Raw genomic sequence first — 23,672 nt, 5'->3', positions numbered from 1 at the left:
TTGCAGGCCTGGTCCGGCAGAAGAGAGATCAATATGGGATATACGCAGCTCGCCGTAAAAGTGGAACCGTCCGAAGACCTGGACGCCGACGACGCAACAGAGCTTATGACCTAGACTTCGTTAACTGCCACGTAGCTATTGACCTCTTATCGAAGAGTCGCAGAGAGATCGATGAATCTCGATTGTGATCAGTTCGCGAGTCAGAAGTTACGTGTCTGCGCGTCAACGAGGTCCAGAGATAGTCTACATATGTATAATGAGGAAAATGGGAAAACGGTGGTAAATACGTAACGGAAAGGGAGAAGTGGAAGAAGAAACAGGAGGAGGAGCAAGCAAAGGTTGATTCGTCGAAAACGTGATAGAACTCCGTAGAGTATAAACAGCAAAAGAGGAAGAGAGAGAGTGAAAGGAAGTGTGATTGTTGTTTATCTAGCCGTGATACGGTCGCATGAATGTGCGAATGCATGAGAGATGTGTGTTTAGTTAGAAATATACTTTTTGCCCGTCATCGTTGTCGAGTGCGTCGCCGATGCCATCGTCACACACATCAAGACACTGACGGTGATTCCGAACACGGAGAAAAAGGGTGAAGGACATTATGAAGTGCCTGATTATAGTGACACCCTTGATTCCACACCCTTTCGCGTTCCCCCTCCGACGCTTTCTGTCCACGAAGTAACGCCGAATCTTCGTCGATTATCGCGTCGATCATCGTCGCGTGCATCCGCAAACAAATAGAACTTCAGCCAAGCGACGGACAACACGAACAAGTTATAAGTGTTGCGCGGTACAAGAGTCGAAAGCAATCTAGTTTGTTCAATAGCATCTTTGAATGGTATCTATTGCCATTTTTTTTTCTTCGCGCAACATTCTTGGTACAATCGACGACCGTCGTCAAGTTATTGAAGGAACAAAGGCACATCTCTTCTTCGCCTCTTCGGAAAGGCCAACATTCCGTTAAGGGGTGAAGGGATGTAAAAGTGACCTCCGTATATTAGGCTGAACCACGGACCACGTAATCGTAATCGTTAATCGTGAGAATTATGATTGTTATATATTTGTACAAATGATAATAGTAACAAGTGAGCGAACAAAAAGGGGATAATCACACAAGGATCAGGAGGGGGAGGCGAAAGAAACGATAGAACGAGACGACGAATACCATTTCGAAATCGAGTCTCGGCTAATCGACGCAATTCGCGTACTCGGAGGAACCAACAGACTGTTACTCTCGTTTGCTACTGCGATCGCCTAGTTATCCGACGCGTCTGTGACGTCAGTCGTCGCATTCCAGTACCTCCCAAACTGACACAACACATGCCGTCGACACAGCTACTGCGTTTTGTAAACTGTTTGTTGTTATTATTTGATTGTCTACATTGATGTTTTGTTTAATATCCCACTTTCTTTGCGTTGTTCTTACAATTTTTTAATTTTCACTCGTATCTGTTTTTTTTCCGTTTCGTTGGGATCGCATGAGAGGAAAAAAATTGTTTAAAAAAAAAGAAGAAAAAAAAGACGAATGGATAAGAAGAAAGAAGAGAGAAAACCAAACGCAACGATCCGCAGCGAATCGATATTATTGAAAGCCATCGCCCACGCCTACTCATGTGAAAAACATTGACTTTCTCCTCGTGATTTGATATAAAGCTATTATTGTACTTTTATGATGAACGCGATTATAAATATATACATATATACTTACACACATACAACACGCGCGAGTATATGTAATGATTCCTCTTGAGAATCCTTGCGACACAATTTCGCTCTCTCAGATCTTCCCGATGTTCCAATTTCGAGGTACATATCATTCCAGGTAAGTACGACTACAATATTGACTTCAATTACGGCGATGTGCGAGAAAGGTCCTGGCAAATCTTCTCGACCGTAGAAGTCGGGAATGAGTATATTCAATTCCGTAACTCCGATCTCTCCGCGGCTATTACTTGATTTTAATACTTTAAGGATTAACCCGAATCATAAATTTTCATCATATATTCGTGCGCATAAAAACGTAAACGATGTTAGTTTTCGATGGTTTTATGGGCATGTGTTTTATGAGACATGACGGAAAAAAAAACCCGAAATCTGCAATATGATCGCAGGATTTCTAAATTTTGAAGATCATGCGAAAGGAAAGTAAAGTCGCGGCTATTTCAACTTTAATATAACAGAAAAATGATGAAACTTTTTCTTAGATTAACTCTCAAGAACACACACATCTTTAAAATTTTAATTAAAGGGGAATTTCTAAAAGTTTTTCTCGAAAAGGTGATCTTTTTAATTTTAAAAAGAAAAATGTAGTTTTATATAAAAATTACAATTTTTATCTCGGTCATTTAACTTTAAATTAATATCCTTCACCTTATATTCAACAGCTACGTATCAATCACGTCTAGTTTCCAATTGCTATTGAGAACATCGATCTCGGATTGGATTCTATCGGGAATAAGAATCGCGAAATGGAGTTCTTAATTAGGATACGAGGAACTACTAAATCGCCGTGTCACGCGACGAGGGAAACGGCGCGTGTCAGCAGAGTTTACCAACGAGATGGAGAAATTACGTTCGACCGATTGTCTTACTTCCCTCACGAATAAGGTAAAACTGGTGGGAACGAGTTGTCAGCAGTCATCACTGACATTCTATTTGTGTGCTCTTCGATTTTCTCATGTATATTAAATCTAAAAGTTGATATAACTGCTGACGAGCGGCGACAGCTGCAACGTAAAGAGAAACGATCCGAATTTCAATTTCATTAAAAAGAATTATCGTTTCCTATCGGATAACTTTCTTTCATTTTACTATGCGTCATTGGCACAAGAATCTGCTCATTTAAATAAAATCTGTTTGTATAAAAATGAGGATGCCTTAATAATTGTAGTTGTTTGCCTGTTTTTTAAACATAGCTTTTCAGAAAACAAATTTTTATATTGAAATGATAACAGATATTAGTAATGCATGATTATTGATAAAATATTTTACAAAATTTTAATGTGTTTTAAATACTGATTTTTATTTGATTAGTTTTAGTATGCTTTATACTAAAAAGATTTTATATTTCGTAGATCGGAAATGTACTATTTCTTTATTTTCTAATCAATAAATTTTTTAGCAAGTGGATCAACTTTTTTTAGTTCAGATATTTTCTTTCTATTTTTTTTCGCATTTTTAAATTGGACGCTAATTTGAGAATGTTGGAAAATAATCTTGGATGAAGTTCGATTTTTTTTTAGTTCTTTTTCGCACAGTCCAATAAAATTTAATATCTATTCATATATAAAATATGAGATCAGAAATTCCCTGTCTCTTTCAGAAAAGCAAATTATTTTCCATTCAATCTACTTGTTCGTTCACACGAGAAGTAAAGGTATTACAAAGTCATATAACTTTCATATCACTCCACGACCGCAAATGTTCCGGAGGAGAATCCAAAAGGGGACAGATATGTGCACTTGGCGTTTTTCTCCGGAAATATTGCCAAAATCCGTCCACGACTGAAACAGAGAAAGAGAGAGAGAAAAAGAAAAAGAGCATGGAGGCGACTTTAATCAAAGTTGACCTTTCCTTTCTCCGCCATTTCAAATCATCCGTTTCCACTGCGCTGTTTTTCCATCCGTTCTCGCGGAAACGAACGAATACGAAACTACATACGAGTCCGACCGGCAAGAAATAAATAAGCTTTCCGTGTATAAGAATGGAAGTCGCGGCGATATAAAAGCGTGCAATCGACGGCGATTCGATGAGGGAACTAAAGGTGTTGTACGTGGGATAAAAAAGAAGGTGGGCCGCAGCCAGAATAAAAGAAAAGATCGATGTGGCGCCTTGGGCCGAAGGTTCCCTTCGATCCCTTCGAGCCTCGAAGAATAAACAAGACATTACACGAGGTTCTATCCTTTCTCGCGAATGGGATTTTTCTAAAATTCCTTCAGTTTTTTTGGAAATAAATGATTGATGCTGAACCGAAATACGGTAATTCATATTATAGTGGTTTTCGGAATGGTATGGTTTCTAATATGCGGAGACATATATCTCTATATAACAGTAATCGATTAGAGAATATTACTAAAGAGGATTTTCTTTTTTTTTAAATTAACAATATATTCGTCTTGCAAGTAATAAAATCTGTATTTCTTAATGCAACTCTATATACATGTGAAAAATAATTTTAATAATAGTAAATAATATTTAATAATAAAAAAATTGGAGAATTGATGAAAATTACAAAATGACCATTGCTTTCAATAAATTTTTACGCGAAAGTGTTGGAAACAAATTCCTTGCCGAATTTCAAGTTTATTATCCCTCTTTTAACTAAATAATAGAAAATTCTCTTAGAATATCTACGTCAATTTTACGTTACGATTCCCATATACTCTGCATTGTTTCGCGAATGAAAATCGCGCTCGGTACCTCAACAATGCGCCTCTGAAAGCAAGCACTCGGAGCACTCGGTAAGTTGTAATCCGTTATCGCGGATAATAAAGCGGCGGCGGAAGCGATCGCGCTACATTTTCCCGCAAGACCGGAAACGTTAACGGCACGACGGTAACGCGGCAAGAAACTTCAGCGGAAAGAACGACGGGGGCGAAGGAAATTCGTTTCGACGCAGCCGAGTCCCGCCGAGCCCTTTTATAGCCTTTCTCGCGAGGGAGGAGATCGCATTTACTTGCCTCTGCGCAGCATCAAAGCTTAAACCATACGGTGCCGCATGCGGAAAACGGAACACCGTAAAAACTCCACCGCGAGAAGAAACTTCGTACCGGGATGTTCCCACCGAATGTCCTTTCTCCTTTCGCTCAGTACCATCATAATTCTGATCTTTACGGGTAGCCAGATGGAAGTGAATGTATTTTGTTTCGATTTCTGTGATTTCGGATTTTTTTAAACCCGAGATGATAAATTGAAAAATTTGAAAAACCAATCTGTGTGCGTATTATAGCTTTTGTCTCTTTTCGTTATCATTAAAATAATGGAACATTATTTTGTCGTTTTTTAAAGAATTGTTAAAATTATATCAATTATATAAATAAGAAATCAGAATTAAATTGGAGTTCAATTAAATTAAAAGTAATAAATAATTTTTTTATTTTTGGATAAATTTTCTATGATATTATTTTTATGATAAGAAGGAATATACATGCGTGAGAATACTGTGATTTTAATATTACCCATTTTCCATCCCTAAATTTATTCTTGCACAATATTCCCATATCATTTATTTATTATAGAATTACTATAAAATATTATAGCCTCTCTCTCCTTCGAAAATTCGTTCTATATCCTTAGCATGTCGTTATTCAAAACCAAACATTCGATCGTGCCTTTATTTCGTCATAATTCGATTGGCTATGGCTCTTCATCACAGTTGAAACGACTTTCTCGTATATATGTAAAATCCCTCTCTTAAACCATAAAACCGTCTGTCGTTTTCTGCAAGACGAGAATGACTGTCGTGCTCCCGGGGATCTAGATGTCATAAACTTCCCTTCCTGAAATATCGTCTCGTCTTGATCTCATTATTATCGTGCGAAAGAACCGGACACCCGTTCATCTGTAACCATTTCCGGGATAACATATACAAGTGTGTTTCGGCCAACGCCAATCGAGATAACGGGATAATGTCGTAAATTCGCCGGTGGTAATTCGCAGGGGAGGAAGCGAGAGTAGAGATCTCTACTTTTATCAGCGTCCTGATGCGCATCATAAGCGGATATCATAAATTCGCAATAGGCGAAATCTGTGCCGATGCTTCATATATATGTGCTGATGTTTATCGGTAATGCACGATCTGATTCTATAGGAATGCACCGAATACAGAATCGTTTATCCTTTAAAGAAAGAGAAGAGAGATACAATCGTACATGATCTAAAATGTTCTAACATTTTCTTCCTTAAACTATTTAAAACTGTCCATCTTTTTGAAATTTTTCCTAATTTTGAATTATATTTATCATAAAATATTTCATAAGCTTTTTTAATGTATAGATTATACATAATACACTCACATGGAAAAAATAAAATCAGGGAAAATTGAAATCATAATCTTGTTTGGACTAAATTGATTTATAATATAGTATATTATATTACATACAGTGTAATACGCATATAAATGAGTATATATGAGTAAAATTTACTTTATTAATAAAGGAAAGTTGTGAATAAATTTATGGAAATTGTTAATTTGAATTACAGAGAAATGAAGTAATTGATGTAAAGACAAAATATTTCGATGATGGGGCCAAACTTTAGCGAAATGAGGAACTATTTTATCAAACTTTAAAAAAAAATACGTATCTCTGAATTTAATTATCTTCCTACCATTTGTTTTTTTGGATCACGAGTAATCGATTTTTCGTTACGAAACGCCATGTAGCGCAGTCAGAGAGAAGTCAAAGGCGACCTGGAAAGAAATGGCTATTATCGAGCTCGAGATCGAGCTCGGCAAGGTCTCTCTGATCAAAGCGTAGAGAGGACACGAGAATATTTTCACCCGCCACGAAAACGCGGAAGAGCTCAACATTTTGACTGCCGCGTGTTCTCTCGCTTTGCTTTGTCCATCCGCGAAAGATACGCTATTTCGTCCATTTCCTGTGATTACAATTTTCCACTTTTCAAACGTCTGGTTGGACTTTGGTCGCGTCATGTATGTCTGACTGGGCACACTCGATGGCGAGCTTTGCTTTGGAATTGCCTCTACGACAGCCTCTACGACCGATCTTCCCTTTTCGCAATTCAGCCCTGGTTTACCGGGATAATAACCGACGAAGAGTTCGTCGCCCCGAAAGGGATGCTGCGCGTTGAAAGGCGGCAAAGTGGGGCAACAAGCGTTTCAGCACCGATAAACGCACTAGGCTAGATTAAAGGAGAAAGCCGAAATCCGGGCGACACGATTTATCGGTTAAAAGCGACCGAAGTATCATCGATTGCATCAGCACTGATGCGACCGTTCACATTCGCCCGAAATAGATATATCATCCATTTTCCACTCGTATCATCTGTGTTAGCTCTGAGAGACTCGACGATATAGTGTTCGAGAAGAGCAGACTTTGATTTTAATAACAAGTACTTGGAGCAATTTTAATTATTCTTTTTGTCAATAGAATGTGAATTGAAAGAGCAAGCTCTTCAAAATAAAATAAAACCTCTTAATTTCTTATGTATAGGATATAATTGATTAACAAAATTTTACTGTTCGCTTCAAGTGATTCTCGTTTACTTAAAATTTCAGAGAGTCAGAGCTTTAACGATTCAAATATTTAATATTAGCAATCAAAATTGTAAGTAATATTAATCTTACATTTATTGAATTCAAATAATTAAATAAAAAATGATTTCTTTTAAAAAATGTTTATCCTTATTTAGCGTTAATTCTTACCTACGTAATATAACTCTTATTGCAAAAATTAATTCTAAAGTCTAAAATTTTTCTAACTTCGTAAAGTAACATAATTTTATTAATAACATTAAGTAACATCGAGCTAAACAAAGGGTTTAATCAAGTTGGCTTTTAAATATTATCACCAGCATTTATACAGATAGCGTCTCAATTTGTCCACCGAAAGTCATTCGCAAGCCGTTGTTGTTTCGAGTTAGTCGATTGCAGCTTGCGGAAGCTGCAAACTGCACCGCAGAAGCTCTCTCTCGAGTATATTCGCACAAGTACCTTAACGAAGCAACATTTCTCGTATATGCGCGAAAATTACCCGTCTTATTAAAGTGTCAAGCCAACGAGGAGAAGTCGAGAGTAGTCTCGAACGTGCGCGATAATACCTTTAAATTCGGCCGTTTAAATTCGGCACGGTACCGGTAACCACAATTTTTTTTCACGTCACGGAGAATCGCCGTACGTAAGCAAGCAACAGACATCATTCTTTTTAGAAACGTGTACCCAAGATAGATCTCCGCATTTCTTCTTCAGCGCTTCTGTAATATACAGCAGACTGTTAAACTGATAAAGTATGAATAAAGCAAGATTTTATAATAAAATACAATAAAAAACAGCAACTCTATAAAATACTCAAACATATGTATGTGTATATATTTGAAATTGAATCTTTTGATACATATTAATTATATATGTATGTATCTATAAAATACAATGCTTAATATATATGATATAATTTTAAATAATTAGAGAAATATTGTAAATATATTTTCGCGCATTTAATTTTTAATATTGTCTTACATTTTTCTATAAATTTATGAGACTAAAATGTATATGATATAATTTTGTATAAAATACGCCCGGCAATTCTTTGGCTGTGTTTTTACATGTCTGTATATATGCTGACCATAACTACTGTCGGTTGCATTGCCACCGTGACTATCTCTCAAAATAGAGATCTTATGACCTTCCAGAAGGAATTATACCATCCTGCAGCATATATTTTCTCAAGAGATACATATCTACCTGTGTTTTAAATTAACGATTACGCGAAAAGTTTTAATTGATCCCGAGTGCCTTGAAACTTTGAAATCAAGTCTGTATAAATACGAAAGAACAACTGATATTTCATATTTCAACACGCGGAGAATATATTTTACAATTTCGCTAAGTTTTATTTGTCTTTTTAACGCTTTTGTTAACACATATTTGAAAATAATTGATTAGTGTCGTAATATCATTTGTTAAATTGATCCAGAAGAAAATTACTGAATTAATTAGCCTCGATGATCGCGATAAATTATCTTTTGAATTTTTCTCCACGTAATTTTCATCGGCCATGATTTGTTAACCAATTAATAAATATTATTTCGTACATCAGATACAAAGGAATGCATCGGAACCAATTTATAAATTAAATTATATTTTGATATGCGTGATATGTGTCAAGGATATTATTTTAATTTTCCAATATTTAATATTAATATGTTTCAAATGAAAGTTTTAGTAAACAAAAGTCTATCTGAAATTAGATATTATTATTTTGTTGTCAATTTTTAACAAGATTAATTCGCGAGAGTTTATTCTCTTTCACTCTTCCTAATTTCTTTGGAAATTAATTCAACATCTTTGTTAAGGAAAGGTCGACTTCGAATTAATCGTACAAATTCCAAAGTTTGTAAAAAGTATTTGTTTCTATTTGTATATGGCATCCCAGTTTTTCGATGGGACGTGGTCCAAGATACGTTATCGCAGCGAGAGCAATCGGAGAACTTTCTCCAACGGTAAACGTGCGGCGCGACGTAATTGTATGCACATAAATGAGCTTTCGGCGCTCTCGGTGATTTAGATAGCGACTTGTTTTGTAACTGCGATTGCTTCCTCGAATGAGAGTGAGCTTGAATCGTACGGCTCGCAAATAGCATGACGCCGGTTTCCGGCGAAATCGGATAGGCCAATTCGCTCGAATACTCGTCAATACGAATGATTATCTTGTTTTCGAGCCTGCCTCATACCAATCCTCGATTGCACCCCTCGCAAAGTAAGAATATTAACGATGAATGTCGCCATTGGCGGAGAGATATCATTCTTTCATGAATCACCTTTCATGAATTAGTGTTAAATTTGAAATCGGTGATTCCCTATATTTGTTACGACATAAAAATTCCCTCTCTAAAGTTGTTTTTGATTAATTTCTTTATTTAACTTGTATATAATTAATAAAATTATTTTCAAAATAATATTCGTTAATTTTTTTTAGAAGAAACGGATTTATCGAATTTTTTTCAATTATCTCTTGTATATCTGGGAAATTTTCTAATATGAAAAAAGTGTAATGACTGAAATGTAAATGAAGTGTACGATTAAAAGTGATGCAAATGCTGTTAGCGAAAGGTAGAAGCTAAATTTTCCGTTTAAAAGTAAGAACATTATGCAAAGGCGCGTTCTTTTGTGCGAATAGTTTTGCTTTTACGCCAAAGCTTCGTATTTTAAAGAGTTTGCTTGTAAACGTTTTTTTTTCGTTATCACTATCATACATCAGTTTACAATGCAGGCATATGAGATCGCGATTTACTCGTAGTAAACTTTTAATTTTCAATATGCATTACAGATATATTCTGGTAAAATTAAAAAATCCATTAAATTATTATCTTACAGTTATTATAAATGAATTTATTATTAGGGTTATACTTATATTTTCTTCAAATATATATATTATTTGAAGATTTAAAGAATAAGTTTGGAATTTTCACCAAGTTAATTTATATATATTATATTCATTAATTCTTTGTGGCCAAAGTTCAATATGGTAATTAGTTATATGGTAATTTTAGGAAGATACGGAATATGCAGACAACTCGCTACTTGTATCAGCAAATAGAGCAAATGTAGTTGAACATGATTGCATGTTTATTGATCATGGCATACGTATATTCAGCATGGTTGGTTCTGTTTTAGTTATTTATAGATTAAAACAAGCAAGTAATATATACATACTACGCTTTATACATACGCTCGGCTAGAACTCTAACTAGCTGAGTGGGAATTGTGACTATAAATAATTTGCAAATGTACCTGTTTTCCTGTAAAATTTATTCCGAATCGACAAATTATCACTATGCTATGACAAGAAATATTATCTATTTCCTGATCGTGTACTTAATAAATATGTTATCAAAGCTGAAATTATAGTTAATATTTACATGATTGTTCTAAATAAAAAATAAAATATTGTAATAGAAAATGTATAAATATAGGTATAAAAATATATAATATCTAGACATATTATTTTTTTTATGCATTGATAGGATATTATTAAACGTCAAAGGAAAAACAGTCGAATTTGTACTAATTTATCAAAAATTTTTTTAATGAATGCTCGTGGTGTTTTGCTGAAAATTTAGTATAGAAATATTATTTTTTTGATGAAATTACTAATAAATTTTATAAAGAATTATAATTTATTGAATATATTATTTACATTCTCCTCTTGTGTACATTATTAAATTATTATTATAGGATATTATAATATGATATATAATATTAAAGTACGGTATATAATATTAAACCTGTTTATATATAATTCATTATCATTTTCTAGCGCAAGGAATATACTGATATATGTTTCTATATATCACGTAAAATTTAGGCACGTAATAATATTCGTAGCTTATTAATATTTATTTGAATTCTTATTAAAAAAATCTCTTCTTTAACCAAAAAAATATTTATTGAAATATAAATTTCGTGGAAAAAATAAAAAGGAATTAAAATATTTTGATATAATGAGGATATACAATAGTGGCAAAAATGTAAGTAAATGAGAAGTAAATGTAGGTAAGTACCGTAATTTTCTGTATATTTACAAAAATAATAGCGTTCGAAACAGTTGCTCTGAAAGGGATTAAAGCAGGAAATTAATGCGGAATTGGACCTATAGCCGTCAACATCGTGCGAGACTAAAACCGCGCATATTTAACCGGCCCTTCACGACTCGCGATATCGCTACTCGCGAATTTAGCGGGCCGCCAGGAAGATAAGTCCGCATAATCGCTCGCCGTGAGATTTATGCATCCATCCGACGATAAATCCCACCAATCTAGCGGGATTACGCGCCCGTAAATTAGCGACGGTTGACACCTCCCTTAGTCCGACCGCGAATGGTAAAAGAAAATGGTTTAAAAATTTATTATTTCGCGCAAATTAGTTTATGCGTTCGTACTTGTCGAATTCACGTGGAATCGGAAGACACATGTGCGAACGTAAAACTAATTGATGCAATTAAACAAAAATATAATTGATTAAATCAATAAAAATTAATAATTGATTAGATCAATAAAATCCCCAACTTTGACAGTCCCAAGCATCAGCAACATTTATTTAAATAAAAAAGTAAGAAGCGAAAAGAAAGCTTTTTGATGACAAAAATAAAATTTTTCCTTTATAAAACATCTCTTTCTTTCTCTCTCTGTCATATTGTAATACATGCAGTGTTCTTAGACTAAATACGGTACTTCCGTCTAGTAGCTTTGCTAGGACAAGATGATTGAGTCCTCGATTGTTACATATATAATCATCCTAATCTTCCCCTTCTGAGTAATTGTTCTGCTAAAACGCGAAAGGCGCACTAGCATAATCCGAATGCGGATTAATGTGCGATTAATGATCTGAGTATTGAAAGACCTACTCGATCAATCACTGGTGTCCAATTTCAATGGGCTATTAAGCTCTAAGACAATTATATATGACGAAATCCATATACATCTATGAATTTAAAAATTCTTCATTTTCTAAATCAGTATGTATATCCAATTATGATTAAAATATTTATGAAAAATATAGTACTTATCTACAGTACTGTTTATAAAACAAGAAAGTTATATATTATATTGTGATTTATTAAAATAATTTATTAAAGTAAATAAAGTAACAATAATTATAAGATAAATCAAATATTTAACACACCTTGACACAATTAATTAGCAAAATTTTTTATCATTATTTGTTCATCAATAATTTTAATAAAAAGATTATCGAGAGTCTAAATACATTTCTGCTAAATGTATATAAAAAGATATTATTACACAGTTTCACATTGTTTTTATTACATTTTAATTATTTTTAATAAGTTCATTAATTGTAAGAATATAATTAAAATATAAAACAAATACAAAATCTCCTTTTACAAATAGCAATAAAATGACTAAAATCGAAATCCAAACAATGTGTCTCATATATAATATGCATATCTTGCCGTGAACTTGATATGAAACAATCTTCAATTTTACTCTCCAAAAATGCTTCGATTAATTTAATAAATCGATAGCAATATGCAATCAATGCGACAGTAATAAACCGCGTTGCATTTTTGAGTACCTTTGCACGATATAAATACAATATGTCGTTTAAAATATGCGTTGCACACACATTTTCCGGCTGTAAATTTCTCATCGAATGTTTCTCGATGTAGTCGGTGTGGTAGTATGTACATTCCAGGGAAACACGATAGCGAAGCAAATCCGAACGCGAAATACCGGATTTCAAGGAGCGCCCCAGGTATCTGAGGGACGCGACAGTTTTGCACACAAGTCTGTTTATCCGAATATCCCAGAGACGAGATAGGAATCGCAAGGATGTAAATCTCGCTCATCTTTTAGAAACAACATGTCTCGACCGAATATTATGTCCTGTTGCATACAGGTTCAAAGTAAACGAATTTATTTGGCATTTTAAATCTGACCGACCGATAAAAAAATAATTATATTCCCGTTTTTTAGCCAGAATGCTTGAGAGATGCTAAAAGGACGATTTTCTTAAGCATTCTTTTAAGATATATATATTTTTTAGCAACGATAAATGTAAAAATATCAATATTAAATATTTATAATCAACGTAATATTAGGTATTTGTAATCAATTACTAAAACGCTAAATTTTTCTCACTTTGTGTCCTGGTTTGAACCTAACCGAAAAATTAAATTCAATTAAATTAAAATAATTTTTTACAAAAACTTGCAATTCTAGCACGCGGATTATTTTGACTTTGACATATGTAAAGTATTCATCCTTTTTTAAGTAATATATTGGAATTAACCGGTATTAACCGGAATTAACCGGTAATTTTTGAGTTTGAATAATTTTAAACTTGCAATTCTAAATTTACAATATATTCAGTTTTAGTTTTAGCTATATACGTATATCTTTAATTTAAAATTAAAGATATTAATTATCAATTAATTAATCATTAATTAGTCAATTACATATATTAATTAACAATTATAACATTATACATATTAATTAACAATTATATATGTAAGAGAGCACCGCCTGATTGCATGTTACTCAAGAATAAACTCTCTATAACACCTATCAAGATCAAGTGTTGTATAAGTTTTCGTAAAAATTATCAAAACTAGAACAAATGTAATATATATATTGTAAAAGTATAATAAAAAGTTAAATTAATTACATAATAATAAAAAATAAAAAATAAAATTGTTCGATCTTGAATTTTATGTAGATACAACATAATTTTCTTTTCTTTTACATCCAACAAATTTTTATTATACTTTACAAGACATGTTATTAGATGCTAAGCCATTGGTAGAAATTGTCGGTTTTCTTTTAAATCCTATTAAATAATTCTGATTAACAATGATGCTCCAGCTACAGCATAAAAATTCAATTATCGTTTCCATTCGGGTGCGCATTAAAGCTAAGAGGAAATTACATTCTATGCACTTTTCATGCCTCTCGGGATTGTCCGCGGATGCGTAAGGAATTCCTGTCACACCGGAACAGCATACTAATGAAGAATTCCTCCATTCCAATGTCAAGTTATCGGTTTATTCGCTCGCAATGGTAATGCATATAACCGGAGATGTCGTGTTTTATTTTACACAGTGACGCATGGAGCCATTTGCAAATGAAGCTGCTCGGCACAGTGGAGAGAATGCACTTCGATGTATTTTTAATGAAGTAGAGCTCATAGACTCGAGAGTAGCTGTATATACCACCGACTGTGCAGTAAAATTAAAGTTCCCAAATGGCGAATTGTTTTAATTAATATCGTGCATACGCTCCGAAAATAACAGCAGCTATGATAATAAATATTTATAAAACGTATTTAAATATATTATAAATGATTACGTTTAATATGCATGAGATTTTAATAAAATGAAACCGCTCATATAATAGAACGAAAATTTAGATAAAGACAAAAATTACACAACGTGCGCACGTGATTAGACGTCGAATAATATTCTTTATCATGATTTTACGACATATGTAGCTCAAGCTAATGTATTAGGACAATAAGCTTAAAAAATGCGTGGCAATGTTTCTGGAGACAATATTTGTAATATTCATAAAAGCTGGACGTGAAACCCGTGTCGCGAAAGTCGAGTGCCGCGAGTGTAAAAGCAAGTGTCATGCAGAATAGATACAACTATTAATAATTTTAATATTTAACAATCCAAGTAAAAGCTTTTTTATACAACGAATAAAAATCCGACAGCGAAGGTTCTTCTTTACATTCCCTAGATGAATGAGAATCATATCGTGGATAGGTACCTCTTGAATGTGAAATTCTGCCCGAAATATCTATCTTCCCATATCTATCTTTCCCAGAAAGAAACTAAATTAAAATATTTTTACGCTTCTTTTTCCTGAGATATAGTATATTTCTTTTTCACAAGAGATAAATTTACAAATATTGAAATATTACAAAGCGCACGTTGCATGCCATTTATATGCTTATGTCGTGTATTATTTAACAAATTGCAATTAAAAAATCGCAAATTTAAAATAAGATGTATCTTATCGGAATATAAAAAAATTTTATATAAAATAATAATATATTAAATTAATTTAGTCAATAAAAAATTTAAATTATTTCTTGATCAAAGTAGGATAAATTACATTTTTTAATAAATACAATATTGGCTTAATCGTCGAAATTAATTTAAAATGCAAGGAGACATATAAAATATTCAGTCTAAATTTATACATATTATTATATTATATCGAAATCATATGATTGTTGACACAAATCATCTTGTTAGTACAAGATGATCCGTATATTATGGAATTCTTTTTCAAAACGCAATTGCGATAAATATCGAAAAATAATTCATATTGTCATAATATGATTAATGATTAATCAATTTTAGATAAATGCGCAATTATATCGCAATGATGAGCCTGCCTTTACAATATGTATTTATTATTTCAACAACTAATCAAAGCAACAAAAATAATAAATTATAATTTCTTTCTTCTCGATACTTTTAGACAATTATTTCTCTTACTATATGTCAGATTAAATTTCAATATTTTAGATTTCTTACTTAAATATAACATTATTTTGCGCATATTATTTTTAATTTTATATGTATGTGTTAATGTTTGTATGGTAAATGATAACCTTTCATCTTATTTTGAGATTATGGACTGTTTTGAAAAATAAATAATCGGATTTACTTAATATATTTTTTCAATTACAAAAACACAATATTTAATTTCGCGAAATATAAATTCTCCTCAACCAATTCCACATTTGATGATTAAAAAAGATTATAAATGAATTAATGCCGATAGTTTTCAATGCGTAATCGAGAAAACATCGATCTTTGAATTGATGACAGATAATATTTTTATTCGATATTTATATTATTCACAATAACTACGCGCAAAGTACAATAAATTACCTGTTAATAACTAATTCGCAGCGACGATAAAGGTATTCGACGATGCTATTTGATTTTGATACAGGGAATTCTGTTACATAGCTCGGTAATTACTTCCTTGCCAAACTTCGAAATTGGAGGAGCATAGAATACCGGAAGATCGAGTCCGATAACGATCCAATTCAGAGAAGCCAAAGAATTCCGAACTATCTTCTTGTGTTTTATGTTTAGCTCTTTACGTTCATATTGCCCTGTACTGTGAAGAAATAACAATCGTTTTGGTAGCGATAAATTGGCCGAAAATGATAATGAAGAAAATTAAACACAATCTCAAACGGTAGCATAAAAGAGATACAGATAAAGTTTGACTTATCAAAACATAGCATAAATATAAATAAAGAAATTGTTTATGCATTATTATATTAAAAAAACAACTTTAATTAAGTCTTATCTCTCTCTAATCTGGAAAAATAAAAATTTATAATACAATGGATAATTTTCGTATTTCTTCTTTTTCTTAAACATGAGACGATTGTTATAAAATTGTTAAAATAAATTGAAAATTAAATAAACGAGAACAGATTGCATAAGGCTATAAGGTAAAAAATAATGACAACATAGTTGTTTTCTATACACACTGCACTATCAAAATGTTATATCTCGTTAAAATATACTAAAAAATATGTGTGGAAAGATGACTATGCTTTTGAGAATATATGAGGAACATTTTTCTGTGCATTTTTTATTTACTCATCTATCACACATTACAGATTGATTACATATATATCAGACATTAAAATTTTGTAAAATATTGAAAAGAATCGCCATCTTTGTTTCAATTTCATTATAAATTTCATGCCATGGACCATAAACGATATCCAGGATTTGTTGAGCATTGTTTAAATATCGTCGTGTTTTTTTCAAAATATTTCTGTAACAAAATACATAAATAAACATGAAATGAGTACATTATAATAAATAATTGTGTAAAATGTGCGCCAAACATTATATTACATAAAATAATATAAATAATAAAAATATGATATACTTATAAAATTTGGATGTCGTGTTAGATTCCATTTGCAAATAAGTAATGCATATATCCGTTATTTTATTTAATTCATTGCAAAGTTCTATGCTGCAAGAACCATATCTTTCTTCAATCGCCACAATGGTATGTTCAAGATGATAAATGGCAGGCAATCGTTGATCTAGTACCAAAAAGTAATCGATAAATATATGTTAAAGTAACATTCACGAGAACGCTTTTTTTTATTCTCATTTAAAGAAAAAATAAAGTTATTAATACAAACCTATACTAATATATAACTTTGCCAACAAATCCAAGGTTATAATAATGTCCTCATGGTATTTATATAAAATGTTTTTCCTAAGAGACAAGCATTTCTTTAATTCAACAACTGCCTCTTCCAAGTTTCCTTCCCTTATGTAATATTCTGCTTCTTTGAAATAATTCTTAGCATAAACTTGTGCTTGTTTTGCTTTATATATATAAGTTAATTCAAAAACTGTTGCTCCACAATCTGAGCAAAGCATCGGAGGATCATGATCATCACATAATAATAATGGTCCACTGCATTCAGGGCACTTTATCGCAGTAAATCTTTTCTTTTAAAGAAATCAAGCTCTTATAAATCAATGTAAAATTTTGAATATATATGTAAAAATAGTAAGTAATTTACCATAAAATTTTCATATTCTGGCGTCGTGCATGCTTTACAATTACATGTAAAATAATATTGACTTTCCAGGCTTTCTTGCCTTTCTGCTTTTGGCATTCTTCTGAAATCGACTCCTGTCTCGCACATATAATACAATGTAAAAATTTAATATTAATAGAGAATATAATAAAATTTATTATAAATTTTTATTATTAATTTTTTAACATACCATAACAATGAAGAATTTCTTCACCCTCTTTAATATCCTGTATAGCTTTAACTATTAAAGTCTGATCTAAAAAGCTAAAAAGTAATAGTATTATGATATTTAAATAATAGAAAGTATCTATATTTTGTATATAGAAGTAATTCTTTTTATTTCTTGTAATTAAAATGTCTATATATTACCTATTAATTATATTAGGGTCACAAGAATGATTCATCATACTTGCAGAAGGATAAATCGCCGTAGCTATTCTAATTTGTTCCTCAATAAGAAGTTTATTTTCATGATCATCTACTGTCACGTTTATCTTCGTGATAGCATGTCCATTACATACAAGCTGCAGTATATGTCTAAACAATAAAGAACTTACATACAATCGTTTATCATCTTCTGTTACAAGGTCACATTTAATGTTAAAATCATCATTGGAAAACTTTGATGCTAAACATTCTTTTAAATTGATATCTTCAAAAAAATCTGTATATTTTGATAAATAGAATGTAAGCATAATGGCCGTCTGAAAAAAAAGAGATAATTTAGTTCATACAATAAAATTGTCTATATATGAGTTTTATGCATTTTATCTTTGTAAAAATCATATAACTCACAATTCCATACGAAAAAGCGTCTTCCGGCGTAAGTTTATTAAAATTGGTCACTAGCTGTTGTACATCATTAAATTTTTCATTGTTGGTTGTAGTTGTACACACACACAATAATTTTAAAGCCAAATGTGTTATGCCAATCTGCCGCAAAAGGCCCATTTGACTGGCAAGACATAGCCAACGATGATGAGATAAGCATGCCTCGTCCCAACAATTCATATTGCAAAACAAAGTGTCCACACACTCTGTACATCTGTATGTAATATGTAATATTATATATAATGTACAATATTTACATTTTTTAAAATTGTTATTCCTCACATTGCAAAAAATAATAGAACTCACGGTACAGGAACATCGAGGTAGCTCTTGCAACAATTGTGACAATGAGTATTGTCTTTATTGTTATTTACTAACACAAAGGTGAATGCATCTTCAATGAAAAGAGTTTCACCCTTTTTGATATTTCTATTAGCTACAACATATCTCCCTTTTCCTGGCGCATGCTTCACTTCTATACTCGCTGATGCAGATCGAAAATTAGGATTTTCACCAGATTTTAGGCGTTTAAGTTTAGGTTGTGAAGGAGATTCTGTTACATTTACGATGTTACATGTACGATTTACATCGTTTATCCCGTCATCAATTGCATTTAAAGATTGCAGTTTTATTTCATTCATTTTCTGTAATCGCTCTATAAATTTTATTCATTCTTGATTATATTAGAAATATAAAAGATGCCTATAATAAAGAATTTTCTTTTTAAGTCAGATATATATAAATATATGTAAATACTTGCCTCTCTGTTCATTTGTCATATCGTATTGATTCGAATTGTTCAATTCAGAAATAATTCGAGCAGCTAGTATTTTTTTATTTAGCTTCAAATAACACTCAACTATACGCAGATATAATTTGCCCCGTGATTTTTCCGGATAGCCTAATTTGATTGCCAGTTCGATGTCTTTGATACAATCCTTTGCACAAGATTCATAAGTTACATTTACATTTATTTAAAAGTTATAAGTATAACCTTATAACTTTTAGGTAGTTACCATAAACAAAATAAATTATGAATTAAATAAATAACTAAAAATATAAAAAACAAAAGTACACTGATCTCTTTGAATATAATTCAATTCCTTTACTTACTTGCCATCTTTCCAAATAAAACAAGGCTGCTGATCTATTTGCAATTGCTACTGGCAGATCTATGCTACCTGATGGAGCGTATATCGCACTTTTCGTATATAATTTCAGTGATGTGTTATAATTTTTTAATTGAAATTCTTTGTTCCCTTCTGACTTGTAAAACATTGATGTCTCCAGATTTTTTTTTTCTTTTCTCATCTCTCTTTTGTCGTAAAGTTTGCTCAGCCATAAAGATATACATTTTCTGCATCGTAATTAAAACTATATTATACACGAGTATATTATTACTAATTATAATAAATAATTAAGAAACTGACAAATAATTAGGAAAGCCACAATTTACAGTATAATAAACAAACATAAGTATACTATATAATTAATTAATATAAATAATTACAAAGCACATAGAGATGGCTCAGTTTGCAATTCAATGTAAAAATATATATACGCTATAAACTCAATTCTCTTGTTAGAAATATAGCGTCTAGAAATTTAGACAATGCAAATTGCAATCAAACTACAAAATGTTTTTTTTTGGAGGAAACATATCTATACTCACGTAATTTGTTGATTGGTCAATAAATGAGACATTAGCTCACTCTCGCATTTCATATTTTTTATGCCGTTTTGAGGTATCGTTTTTTTAGGTTCCGAAATGTACTGCAAATAATTGACGACGTTGTCCCAACTCATTTCGAGCACGTTTTTTGCAGTCGACATAATAGAAAGGTAAATACAAGTTTTTCTTGAAAAAATACACAACGTGGCTTCAACGTTACTCGCTGGTGACGACTGGTGACGATCTAACGACGTGATAGTTTATTGACGCAGAACTGGCAGTAACTACAAACACACACGCCACTTCCGTTTCCTTAAACCTCTCGCACTTCCGACACTTGAAAAACGTACTCGTTCACGCAAGGGCAAAGAGAGAGAAAGAGAAAGAGAAAGAGAGGGAGAGAGAAAGAACGAGATTGCGAAGGTGCAAATGTCACATACGTAACGTCTTTTGACAAGTTAGAACACGTGACTAGTTTAAAGACCTCCCAGATAATTTGCATAGCTGCCCAAATAAGGCTGCGTTCCACATTGATCGCGGCGTAAACATGATGTGTCTTTGTTTAACTTTTAGCGAACAACAAGGATAAGATGATTCTGCGAGCGTTGCGATCGTTAAGTGGAACACAGCCTAAATCGACCAATCAATTGCACGCGATCGCTGCCTAAGGGCTCGTTCCCACTGAGCGCGTCACGCGTCGCGTCAACCAGCGTGAGCCAATCAAAACATCCCATTGTAATAACACGGAAAACATATTATTACAATGGGATGTTTTGATTGGCTCATGCAGAGAGAAGACTGAGAGATGTTATGGCCTGCTTTTAGGTGATCCCTGAAAGCGATACTCCCTCTATGGACATTGAAAACGTGGACATGAACTACAAAGCCAATGTCCATGAATGTTCTCAGAGGGTAATATATAATGTGCACAATTTCTGGTTTTGTTCCGTGCTATGTGCACGAAATGCCGGTAGCACCAGAGTATAACAATCATTATTTTGAAAATAATAGATAAATATGATAAATAATAATTTTTATAAAAATAATTTTTATAAATTACTTACCTATATGTGTATGTATGTGTGCCCATACGTTGTCCAAATGATTTTAAATATAAGAATAGACTATATGAATATCGGCATATATATGTTACCGCTGGCATAGCTCTCAGGTTCATGAGAGTACTGAAACCTCCTCACCTGGCAAATGCCTTCGTTAAGGCGGAGATACAGGGGAGGAAAAATTAAGGAGGAAAAATTTTTTTATTTTTTTTTATTTTTTTTAATGAAGTTTTTAAACAGAGAATATATATAATACATATAAAAAATATATATTACATAATTATAATATATACAACGTAAATTATAATTAATTTGCAATTACATAAAAAACACATTACAAAATATTAAATTATGTAATATAAAAATAATTACATTACAAATATATATATTACAAAATTTAATGCAGAATATATAAAATACAATGCATTAGAAATATGTATTACAAAATATAATACAAATTTAATATAAACTATAATATTAAACTTAATACAAAATAAAATTTATTACACGAAAGTGTCCAAAGTATACGTATAATATAAAATTTACTAAAAATTTTTACGTAGACCAGACAAGACTGATTAATGATGATTAATTACGCGATATATATTATTAATAATCGATATAGAATAATAGAATTTAATCAGTTTTATATAAATAACGTATAAACGTAAATAATCATGATCAAAAGAGTCATTAATAAAATTATTGATCGTTTCTTCGATTGTAAAAGAAAATATTTGCATTACTGGCGCATTTTGTGTAGAGGAATCCTTATCAAAGGAAATATTCAAAATGAAAAGATAGAATAAACTTCGAAATCAACAATCAAGTTACTAAATAAATCGCGATTTAAAATTCGCGAGAAAACGCGACGAATAAATAAATCGACAATAATCGGAATATTCGCGCGATTGCGAGATACGCATAATTTTTATAATATGATAATCGAAACCATCAATAGACACGCGTGCGATATAATTATTATCACACAAATGTTGACAGACGAAGATATTTTAGCAAACATTTGTGATCCGTATTGTTTATGAACATAAAATTTATTGTCCGATTTATTTGCGATTAATACGCGACTTTATACGAATTTCACGATTGAGAATAAAATACATATCTTATTTCGCGCATGATTAGCTGAATCAGAAGAAATGAGCTCTATAAGTTTTAAAATATAATTAAAAATCGCGTTGTGGCCACGTTTAATAGAAAATAACGGAACGAATGATTTTCAAAGTCCCTTTAATAATCGATGTAATAGTAGAGTTTAATAAGATTTAAATAATGTAAAGAATCACGATTAAAACAGTCATTAATATAGTCATCGATCGTCTTTTAAATTATAGAAGAAAATATTTGCACTACCAGCATTTTGCACGAACTATTAAAAACAATATTCAAAGACGTGAAAAGATAAACAAAGCTTTAATGTATAAGTCAACGATTAAATTATAAGATAAATCGCGATTTAAAATTCCCGAGAAAACGCGACGAATAAATATAATGATCGAAGCTCTCAATAGACACGAGCGCGATATAATTATTATCACGTAAGTATAAAAAACCAAAAATATTTCAACAATTATTTGAGGTCTGTAATGTTTGTGAATATATAATTCACCGACCGATTTACTTGCAAATTTTTATAAGATAAATCGGGATTTAAAATTCGCGATAAACCGCGACGAATAAATAAATCGATAATATTCAAAATATTCAATTGCAGATACGCGAGTGACATACTGGTAATATCCGATAAAAAGAGGACCGATCTTAAAAATGGAGAACGATTAACATCTTGTTTCTACATCAGATTTCGCAAGATCAATCTGCGAAGAAAAGTTAAGTGATCCATTGAACGTCGGGAATTTCACTGTAGGAGGGAACGAATCCTGGATCTTCCGGACTATTCCCGATAGCAATGATTTCAGTATTAAATCAAAGATAAATATCCCTCGTCATTATTTTCAATTCGCGAAATTGATATTCACGTCAGAAAACATGTTCTTCCATTACTAAGAAATATATTTCTTTACTGAAAATTAAATGGATATAACCTTTATTATCGAAATGTGATTACGAACGATTATATTTATAAATAATAAAATACATGCATTATTGGAGTTTGTGTTAAATGTGCGAACACATAATTTGGGGTACCGTCGCGCGCGAGACGAATCGAACCCGATAACAGCAAGATTTAAACAATTTCAATTCGAATAGTGTTCAAAATAAAATAAATGAAATAATTTTAAATATATAATTAATTCTAGATTAATTATCTAGATTCTTATTCTTGTAA

The 23,672-nt window shown here is 31.9% G+C and overlaps 3 protein-coding genes across 5 annotated transcripts in view; 2 read left to right on the top strand and 1 right to left on the bottom strand.

Annotated features, from left to right (window-relative positions):
- Nucleotides 1-1,715, top strand: part of Fur2 (furin-like protease 2) — a 336,953-nt gene extending 335,238 nt beyond the window's left edge. For all 3 annotated transcript variants that reach the window (XM_083109351.1, XM_083109272.1, XM_083109193.1), the window contains one exon: nt 7-1,715. In XM_083109351.1, the coding sequence (XP_082965477.1) occupies nt 7-114 (108 nt within the window). In that variant the 3' untranslated portion in view covers nt 115-1,715. The remainder of the gene's footprint in view (nt 1-6) is intronic.
- Nucleotides 1-23,672, top strand: part of Ns4 (Nucleostemin 4) — a 219,442-nt gene that overhangs the window by 187,326 nt on the left and 8,444 nt on the right. The gene's annotated exons all lie outside the window — the stretch shown is intronic.
- Nucleotides 16,792-20,772, bottom strand: LOC145976651 (protein-lysine N-methyltransferase SMYD4). Its single transcript, XM_083107931.1, has 11 exons — nt 20,301-20,772; nt 19,742-19,985; nt 19,389-19,566; nt 18,935-19,283; nt 18,593-18,842; nt 18,167-18,501; nt 17,988-18,061; nt 17,780-17,892; nt 17,390-17,705; nt 17,125-17,287; nt 16,792-17,007 (listed from the first exon to the last, which is right to left on the bottom strand). Exons 1-11 carry the CDS (start codon nt 20,459-20,461, stop codon nt 16,863-16,865), a joined length of 2,328 nt encoding a protein of 775 aa, XP_082964057.1. The 5' UTR covers nt 20,462-20,772; the 3' UTR covers nt 16,792-16,862.

This window comes from Camponotus vicinus, unplaced genomic scaffold, assembly GCF_025532165.1.
Source record: "Camponotus vicinus isolate PSW18456_S1 unplaced genomic scaffold, iyCamVici1.0 SCAF_1, whole genome shotgun sequence".
Lineage (NCBI taxonomy): Eukaryota > Metazoa > Arthropoda > Insecta > Hymenoptera > Formicidae > Camponotus > Camponotus vicinus.
This window is presented reverse-complemented; position numbering and strand designations above follow the sequence as displayed.

Excerpts from the sequence above, each read along its gene's own strand:
- LOC145976651 (XM_083107931.1), bottom strand. The coding sequence starts at position 20,461 with ATGTCGACTGCAAAAAACGTGCTCGAAATGAGTTGGGACAACGTCGTC. Across the intron at positions 18,062-18,166 it reads GACCCTAATATAATTAATAG|CTTTTTAGATCAGACTTTAA; the intron begins GTAATATATAGA and ends ATTACTTTTTAG. Across the intron at positions 17,706-17,779 it reads CAGAATATGAAAATTTTATG|AAAAGATTTACTGCGATAAA; the intron begins GTAAATTACTTA and ends TTTCTTTAAAAG.